The sequence below is a fragment of the Triticum aestivum genome, chromosome 2D (genome assembly GCF_018294505.1).
Source record: "Triticum aestivum cultivar Chinese Spring chromosome 2D, IWGSC CS RefSeq v2.1, whole genome shotgun sequence".
NCBI classification, from domain to species: Eukaryota; Viridiplantae; Streptophyta; class Magnoliopsida; order Poales; family Poaceae; genus Triticum; species Triticum aestivum.
Window position 1 is genome coordinate 296,471,156 of NC_057799.1, and position 9,866 is coordinate 296,481,021.

Below are 9,866 nucleotides of genomic sequence, written 5' to 3' on the forward strand. Positions count from 1 at the left end.
AGAAAGAATTGGTCTAAGAAACTTGATGATGCATTATGGGCTTATAGAACTGCTTATTAGAACCCTATGGGTATGTCTTCATATAAAATGGTTTAAGTAAAAGCATGTCACTTACCTCTTGAACTAGAACATAAAGCTTATTGGGCAATCAAAGAGCTCAATTATGATTTCAAACTTGCCGACGAGAAGAGGTTATTTGACATAAGCTCACTTGATTAATGGAGAACCCAAGCCTATGAAAATGCCAAGTTGTTTAAAGAAAAAGTTAAAAGATGGCATGACAAAAGGATACAAAAGCGTGAATTTAATGTAGGTGACCATGTCTTGCTATACAACTCTCGTTTAAGATTTTTTGCAGGAAAGCTTCTCTCTAAATGGGAAGGTCCTTACATTATCGAGGAGGTCTATTGTTCTGGTGCCATCAAAATCAACATCACCGGAGGCACTAACCCGAAGGTGGTAAATGGTCAAAGGATCAAACATTATATTTTAGGTACCCCCATAAATGTTGAAACCAATATTATTAATACCATAACGCCGGAGGAGTACATAAGGGAGACTTTCCAGAACGTTTCAGACTCCGAAAAGGAATAGGTATGTGGTACGATAAGTCAACCGACTCCAAAACGGTTCAAATGGCAAATTTTCTACGTTTTGGAATACTTAAAAAATTAGGAAAATTAAAAGTAGTCCAAAGAGTGCACGAGGAGGCGACAAGGCAGGGGGCATGCCCTACCCCCTGGGTGCACCCCTGTAGCTTGTGGCCACCTCGTGTGCCCTCTAGACTCCGTTTTCTTGTGGAATACATCTTTTGGTCAGTAAAAATTCATTATATAATCTCCTAAAAGTTTTGACCATCGTATCACGGCAAAATCCTCTGTTCTTGTTTCGAGCTGTTTTTCTGACAGATCTGGAGGCATGTCGTCCCAAGATTCGGAGGGAGAGAGCTATGTAGTTGATTACATCACAAACCCCAAGGTTTACGGGGATGTGGAGCATTATTGTTGGACCTCTGAGGAAGAAGAAGACTACAATCCGAAGGGAAAAGAGGAGACAAGTTCCGATGAAGAGGAAGTCCCACTACCACAACCTCGGGACATGCACGTGGAGTTCAAAAAGTCAAGTCTCCCCAATAAAGCAAAGAAACCTAAGATCGAGTTTACCCCTTTTCGTCTTTTGTAGGAGAATAATCAAGAATTATGCAAAAAGATATTAATACTAGAGTAGGAGATCGATGACCTGAAGGAGGAAAATTCCATCCTCAAGCGTAAGCGGAGGAGAAAGGACAAGCCTACAACATCATCAACTCCATCATCACCAATTCCGAAGAAAGAGATCTAAATACATGGGTATGGGCCCTCCCCTTGGCAAATGCCAAGCTTGGAGGAGGTGCCCCGGTATCGTATCACCATCACACCTTTACCTTTATCGTTTTCTTAGTTCGATCCTTTTGGTTATATCTTGATCTAGCAGAATAAAAGTTTTTAGTATGATCTAACTTTGAGTTTTGCTTTGCGATCTATCTATGTAATTGAGTCCATGAGTTATATAATAAAGAGTAGTTTTGAGTTGAGGGCTTTGCTTTCTTGTTATGATCTTGAGGAAATATATAAAAGAATAAAAAGAAATAAAAAGATCATATAATGGTCTTATGGAGAGTGATGACTTCACATATAATGAGTATGATGAATAAAAGTTGTTGAGAGTTGACAAACATAGTTTTGGTCATTGTTGTAATTAATAGGAAGTAATAAAGAAAGAGAGGTTTCACATATAAATACATTATCTTGGACATCTTTTGTGACTGTGAGCACTCATTAAAATATGACATGCTAAAAAGTTGATGTTGGACAAGGAAGACAACATAATGGGTTATGTTTTCTTATATCTGAATAGAAGTTATATTATCATGAATCCTCCAACATGTGAGCTTGCTTTCCCTCTCATGCTAGCCAAATATTTTGCACCAAGTAGAGATACTACTTGTGCATCCCAACATCCCTTAAACCAGTTTTGCCATGAGAGTCCACTATACCTACCTATGGATTGAGTAAGATCCTTCAAGTAAGTTGTCATCGGTGCAAGCAATAAAAAAATTGCTCCCTAAATATGTATGATCTTTTAGTGTGGAGAAAATAAGCTTTATACAAAGTTGTGATATGGAAGAAATAAAAGCGACGAACTGCATAATAAAGTTCTTTATCACAAGCGGCAATATAAAGTGACGTTATTTTGCAATAAGATTTTGTGCATCCAACCATAAAAGCGCATGACAACCTCTGCTTCCCTCTACGAAGGGCCTATCTTTTTTTTTACCTCCTACCCTTACAAGAGTCATGGTGATCTTCACCTTTCCTTTTTACACTTTTCTTTTTTGGCAAGCACTATGTGTTGGAGAAAGATCCGGATATATATATATATATATATATATATATATATATATATATCCACTCGGATGTAGGTTATCATAAAGTATTATTGTTGACATTACCCTTGAGGTAAAAGGTTGGGAGGCGAAACTATAAACCCCTATCTTTCTCTGTGTCCGACTGAGGCTTTGAACTCATAAGTATCACGTGAGTGTTAGCAATTGTGAAAGGCTAAAAGATGGTTGAGTATGTGGACTTGCTATACAAAAGCTCTTACATTGACTCTTTCCGATGTTATGATAAATTGTAATTGCTTCATTGACTAAGATCATAGTTTGTTAGTTTTCAATGAAGTTTTTGATTCATACTTTACCTTGTGAATGAATTGTTACTTTAGCATAAGAAATTATATGACATTATATGTTGCTGTTCTAAAGATGATCATGATGCCCTCGTGTCCATATTTTATTTTATCGACACCTCTATCTCTAAACATGTGGACATATTTTTCGATTTCGGCTTCCGCTTGAGGACAAGCGAGGTCTAAGCTTGAGGGAGTTGATACGTCCATTTTGCATCATGCTTTTATATTGATATTTATTGCATTATGGGCTATTATTACACATTATGGCACAATACTTATGCCTTTTCTCTCTTATTTTACAAGGTTTACACAAAGAGGGAGAATGCTGGCAGCTGGAATTCTGGACTGGAAAGGAGCAAATCTGAGAGACCTATTCTGCACAACTCCAAAAGTCCTAAAAATTTATGAAGAATTATTTTGGAATATATAAAAAATATTGGGCGAAGAAAGTACCAGAGGGGACCCACCAGGTAGACACAAGGGTGGGGGCGCGCCCCCTGGCTTATGGGCCCCCTGGCAGCCCTCCGGTGCCCATCTTCTGCTATATGATGTCTTTTGACCTAGAAAAAATGAGGAGGAAGCTTTCAGGACGAAGCGCCACCGTCTCGAGGCGGAGCTGTTCTGCCGGGGAAACTTCCCTCCCGGAGGGGGAAATCGAAGCCATCATCATCACCAACGATCCTCTCATCGAGAGGGGGTCAATCTCCATCAACATCTTCACCAGCACCATCTCCTCTCAAACCCTAGTTCATCTCTTGTATCCGATCTTTGTCTCAAAACCTCAGATTGGTACCTATGGGTTGCTAGTAGTGTTGATTACTCCTCGTAGTTGATGCTAGTTGGTTCATTCGCTGGGAGATCATATGTTTAGATCCTTAATGATAATTATTACTCCTCTGATTATGAACATGAATATGCTTTGTGAGTAGTTACGTTTGTTCCTGAGGACATGAGTGAAGTCTTGTTATAAGTAATCATGTGAATTTTGTACTCGTTCGATATTTTGATGAGATGTATGTTGTCTTTCCTCTAGTGGTGTTATGTGAACATCGACTACATGACACTTCACCATGATTTGGGCCTAGGGGAAGACATTGGGAAGTAATAAGTAGATGATGGGTTGCTAGAGTGACAGAAGCTTAAACCCTAGTTTATGCGTTGCTTCGTAAGGGGCTGATTTGGATCCACATGTTTCATGCTATGGTTAGATTGATCTTAATTCTTCTTTCGTAGTTGCGGATGCTTGCGAGAGGGGTTAATCATAAGTGGGAGGCTTGTCCAAGTAAGGACAACACCCAAGCATCGGTCCACCCACATATCAAATTATCAAGTAACGAACGCGAACCATATGAGCATGATGAAAACTAACTTGAAAGTCATTCCCATGTGTCCTCGGGAGCGCTTTGCATTATATAAGAGTTCGTCAAAGCTTGTCCTTTGCTACAAAAAGGATTGGACCACCTTACCACACCTTTGTTACACTTGTTACTTGTTACCCGTTATGAATTATCTTCTCAAAAAATTATCTGTCACCGATAATTTCAGTGCTTGCAGAGAATACCTTACTGAAAACCACTTGTTATTTCCTTCTGCTCCTTGTTGGGTTTGACCCTCTTACTTATCGAAAGGACTACGATAGATCCCCTATACTTGTGGGTCATCAAGTAGGAGTAGTAGTAGTAGCAGCAGCAGCAACAGCAGCAGTAGTAGTAGTAGTGAAAGATTGTGGTGGTGGTGGTGGTGGTAGTGGTAGTGGTAACATTTTCTTATTTGTTGTCTATAGTTGCAACCATTTTACACATGCACAACACACACATGGGAGTTCATAGCTTCTTTTCTCAACAATTTACTGCTACACATGTAGTTGCCTAAAAGGTTTTCATAGAGAGCTAGTTTAGAATCCTTTTAGAATTGCTACAAATAAGGAACTCTCACAAAGAGTTGCTCAATTGCGCACATGTAATTTGCCTACTGCCACACACGTAATTGCCTAATAGGTACACACAGAGTTGGCACAAAAATTACCCAAAGCTGGTCAAAAGTAACCACTGAGTTGTTTGCTATCATTATAAAATAGTTCTATGGTAGGAGGTGGTGGGGGGGACTTTTGGCAAGTATGTATGCAATCATTCATGCGTGGAGGAAAAATAGTGTTATTTTTCCCACAACCAATAAGTTGCTTGTTGTAACACAATTAGTTGCCTACAAGTTTGACAATAGTTGCTATGAACTTTTAGAGTTCATAGCATCCACACGCAGCCAACAGTTGCTTACCAGCCACACTACTTTTGCTTAAACAAAACACACCCGTTGCTTTGTTTTTTTCTTTTCTCGCCCTATCTCATGTTATTTCTTACAAGAAAGGTGCCAGCAACAATTTTTTTACTGTAACACAATTAGTTGCCTGCAGGTTTCACAACAGTTGCTACGAACTTTTAGAATTCATAGCATCCACAAGCAGCCAAAGAAGTTGCTTACCAGCTGCACTAGTTTTGCCTAAACAAAACACTCCAATTGCTTATTTTTTTCGCTTTTCTTGCAGCAGAGGTGCCAGCAACAATCATAGAGGAGGCTCACGATGAACAAGGGTAGGGGAGGGTCACAGTGAACAAGAACGGGGAGAAGGGTAAAATCGCAGCTTCTTCTTCTCGTACACGCCAGCGGATCTTTTCTTTGCTGCAACTCAAATGGTGCAGATCCATGGCGATTTGATCCAGACAATTTCGTTGGGGGAGAAGAAGAGAGAGCGGGAGGGGGCGGGTGGAGAGAAGGATGAAGGGAACCAATGGCGAGTCATGCGGGGGGAGGAGGGGAAGGGAAGCACGTGATCGGGTAAGGGGGGAGGGGGGAGGGGGGACCAGGTTAGTCTTCGAGTCGCGGGATGAAACACGCAAGGCTTGATCGCGGGCTCCCTTAAACTTTTGCATGGGAGACCAAACTTTCCTAATATGACAGGTTGCCAGGAATCCCTACAGGGCATTCAATTGCTGGCTAGACGCGTCCATTTATATATACCTAAAAAAACCTTTAATCATTCCGCGGCACTTGAGAGAGTTCCCTTGCTGCCGCGAGAAGGCAGAGGTGACACCCTGGTCCCAGCTGCAGACAGGCCGCGCATCGAGTATAATCAATCTAACAAATCCACGGTTGGACCGACCTGTCAGCCGCGGCACACAAAGGCGTCCAGCTTAACCCCCACTCGTTAAAAGCATCTCCGACAGTACAACGGCCAACCCCTCTCTCTCTCTCTCTCTCTCTCTCTCTCCTCGCCGCGCCTCCGGCCCCGCCGCCATGAACAACCTACTCACCGTAAGTTCCCTCTCTCTGCCTCCCTCCCTCCCCTCTGAACCGTCCTGTCCCTCGATCTACTCACGCTGGCTCCCTCAATTGCTTCACCGAGTGGCGGGGATCCAGCACACGAGCTCGAGATCTGAGCGGGGCTGCCCGCCGTGCCCCCCTCCCGCACGGGCTTCAAATTTCTGAAGCAACCGTTGTTCTGTTGCTATGAGCTCCAAGTCGGCTGGGCCTGATCGAGTTTAGAGGCGGCTGAGTGACTGGTGGAGAAAGGGATTGCTTAAGCGGCGCGGCGCGAAAAAAAAAGGAAATGCCACGCAAGGAATCGGCTTAGCTGCTCTGATGTGCGTGGCGAAGTAGCAGGATGTATCCTTTTAGGATGGTCGCGTTAGATCTGCTTTTTTGTGTTATGAGAAATGGCCTGGTTGCTGTTGTTTGAAGAACCTCTCCGTGATTTGCAACGACTTTTGTTCTGATTTATTCCGAGCTTTATGCTTAACACCGGAGTAAATTTTGCTACCATCCTCGAAATGTCATTGACTGTTAGGCTGAAAACACATAATGATCACATTAGTTATTTGAACAGTCAAATTAACTGGCTTGGAGTTTCTGTGGGGTTTGATATGCTGGAAGACTTCAGAATATTCTTTTGGCATTACATGATCGTTGTCATGTTTCTTTTGAGTTTTCACATGCACTGTGTTATGAATACAAACGATTCGCAACTGGGAAGGAAGTGTTTTGATTTTGAAAGTGACAGCTCAAATACTCTTTTGGCTGTTTATCTGCAGTATTAGCAATTTAAGCTTCATACTCTTCTGGGATTAGTTATAATGTCAATGCTTTATTGTGCAACAATAGTATTTGGTTTAGCTTATGATGAAAGTAGCGCAATTGGCTTGTCAGATTGAATTCATAACAATCAAGCCTTCGTGCAGGTGCTGCAGTACATGCATTACATATTCTAAACATTCCTATTTTGCAGGATTCCTTTGAGCTTCCTCGGCGGGATTCCTCAAGAGATGGGGACGTTGAAATGGGAATGCATCAGCCTGATGCTTCTGATAATTTAAAAGGCTTCTTGAAGAAGGTGCTGTTTAGGAAACTCTTCAGTCTTCGCATTTTGTAACGACCTTATTTGTCCATTTTTGCACCTCAGATTAATGACATGATGCTTTCATACACAGGTTGATGGAATTGAGAGCCTAATAGCTAAGCTGACGAATCTCTTGACTAAGCTCCAGGTCCATTCATCATCCCCCATTCTAATTTCCTTATTTCTGTTTCTGGTCCTTATTCATAGTAATGACGGAATCTCGGTGTGTGAGTACTAACTTCCTTGATGAATTTATCAAAGCCCCGCAGTTAAATATAATATATATACACCTTGCCTTTTCTTGCAGACTGCAAACGAGGAATCAAAAGCAGTTACAAAAGCAAGTGCCATGAAAGGTGAGAACTCGTGTTCTTTAGCAGAGCCAAACCTTATCTGAAATGAGTGTAGACTCTCTTGAAAATTTCGCTATATGTATAGTCACGTACAACAATACATTTTTGTAGCAATTAAGCAGCGAATGGAGAAAGATATTGATGAAGTGGGGAAAATTGCTCGTATGGCAAAAACCAAAGTTGATGAACTGGAAAAAGATGTATGTTTACACTTGACCTGCTTGTGTCTGTCATTCTTTCCTAGCTTTATCTGCATAAATTAAAGGATGGACATGCTTATGGTTTGCTGCCTCTGTGCTACAGAACCTATCTAACAGGCAGAAACCTGGATGTGGGAAGGGGTCTGCAGTAGATCGATCAAGAGAACAGACTACTGGGTAAATTTGCTGTCAATTTGTGTTTCCGATTTCTTGCCTTCATGAATTAGTTGTTGTTCACTGTGCTTACCGATCTCTACAGAGCAGTCAAAAAGAAATTGAAGGAACGGATGGACGATTTTCAGGTATTGTTTTCCTCTAACTGGAATGTCCAAATTACCTTGTATGTGATGATTTTCTTGTTCTGTGAATAAATATTCCCTCTAATGCCTAATAATCTTTAGACACATAGAAAATTAATCCATATTTTTCTATTTACTACCTGGGCTATTTGATATGCCCTCATAGAGCAGCAGGGACATCCAGCTATATGAAGTCTGAACGTCTAGCTCTTCATAAGCGGTGGAAGTGGCTTCCTTGATGCTTATATGTTCTAAAAAGTAAAGGAAAAATATTACTGAACTATGTTTTGCAAATTATCCTCCTTTCAACTTTCATTAGCTTTACAAGAATATTTCTTACCATCATGGTAGATTGAAAGTATGCATCAGCCTGATGTCTGAAAATAGAATAATATAATGTATTATTGCAACTATGTGAGTTATACGGTGTTGTTACCCTCTGATGCAGGTATTGAGAGAATCAATCCGGCAGGAGTACCGGGAAGTTGTTGAAAGAAGGGTATTTACTGTAACTGGCAATCGCCCTGATGAAGAGGTATAGTTGCAACATTTTTTTATATGGTTAAATTTGTGCTTTGATTTGCAATGTTTTTTAGTTGTTTATCTTACAGTGTGCCTCCTTTGTTACTTTGGAACCTGCAGACTATTGATGATTTAATCGAGACAGGGAGAAGTGAGCAAATTTTCAAAGATGCTGTTCAGCAGCAGGGGAGAGGCCAGGTATATGAGTTATAACTTGGTCATTATTTGTGTACTTGTGGGAAAATGCATCAAAATATCATCAGGATAATTTGGCCTCTTCTAGATATTGGATACTGTTGCTGAGATACAGGAGCGTCATGATGCTGTCAGAGATCTGGAGAGGAAGCTTCTGGAGTTGCAGCAGGTTATCTTTCATTTGCATGAGCTCTTGTACAATTTTATAGTTCACACCATGTGAATACAAGGGTTGTAATATGTCTTATGTACCCAATTTCCTGGGTTTTGCCTTGTAGATATTCCTGGATATGGCAGTATTGGTTGAGGCTCAAGGAGACATGATCAACCACATAGAGACACATGTAAGACAAACAGCTTATTCTAAATAGACCTAACCGATTTTATAAAGCAAACTAACGAAATGTTGCTAACATTTGCACTGTCATGCCATTTTCTTTTTCAAGGTTTCAAATGCTACCAACCACATACAGCAAGGTGTGGGCGCTCTCCAGAATGCAAAGAAGCTGCAGAAAAACTCGAGAAAGTGGATGTGCTACGCCATCATCCTTCTCCTGGTAATAGTGGTTATCATCGTGGTCGCGGTTATCCAGCCATGGAAGAAGTAACTCTTGAGCATGACCTGGAACCCAAGATCTCGGCGGAATATATATATATATACTGTTTTTGTGTTTGTGCAATCTGTGTAGTTCTGTGACCGATTCAAACTCTTCTATCGTTGTACCTATGCTCAACCAGACAAAGCCCCATATTGTTTGCCCCTGGAGGTGCTGCTATTCATTTGTGTTTCGTGTACTCCAGCTATTTTAGCGGTGAAAGTGGTGAACGCGAAACCGAAATGTGCATTCTTGTTCCTAAATCCATTTATTGCAGTTTGTGCACCATACTAACATGTAAGAACGTTTTGCTGTTTGTTACCGGATCTAATGCTCATTCATCTTTGTTTCTTCTTGCAAAAGAAAATGCTCATTCATCTTTGTTTCTTCTTGCAAAAGAAAATGCCCATTCATCTTTGTTTCTTTGCAAAAGAAAATGCTCATTCATCTTGGGGCTGATCATCACCACCTTCGTCCTCTAAGAATACAGATAGGCTGACTAAGATCTTCAAATTGTCTTACCTGAAAAGATGAGTTATTCAAAGGAATACCTGAAGAATAGAATAGAATAGAATAAA

The 9,866-nt window shown here is 40.9% G+C and overlaps 1 protein-coding gene across 1 annotated transcript; it reads left to right on the forward strand.

The window, feature by feature from the left end:
• The first annotated feature begins 5,887 nt into the window (after positions 1–5,887).
• On the forward strand, positions 5,888–9,576 carry LOC123052815 (syntaxin-132). Its single transcript, XM_044476159.1, has 12 exons — positions 5,888–6,042; positions 7,013–7,117; positions 7,215–7,271; positions 7,431–7,479; positions 7,588–7,676; positions 7,780–7,853; positions 7,936–7,978; positions 8,424–8,510; positions 8,618–8,695; positions 8,781–8,861; positions 8,971–9,036; positions 9,139–9,576. Exons 1-12 carry the CDS (start codon positions 6,025–6,027, stop codon positions 9,298–9,300), a joined length of 909 nt encoding a protein of 302 aa, XP_044332094.1. The 5' UTR covers positions 5,888–6,024; the 3' UTR covers positions 9,301–9,576.
• The last annotated feature ends 290 nt before the right edge of the window (positions 9,577–9,866 follow it).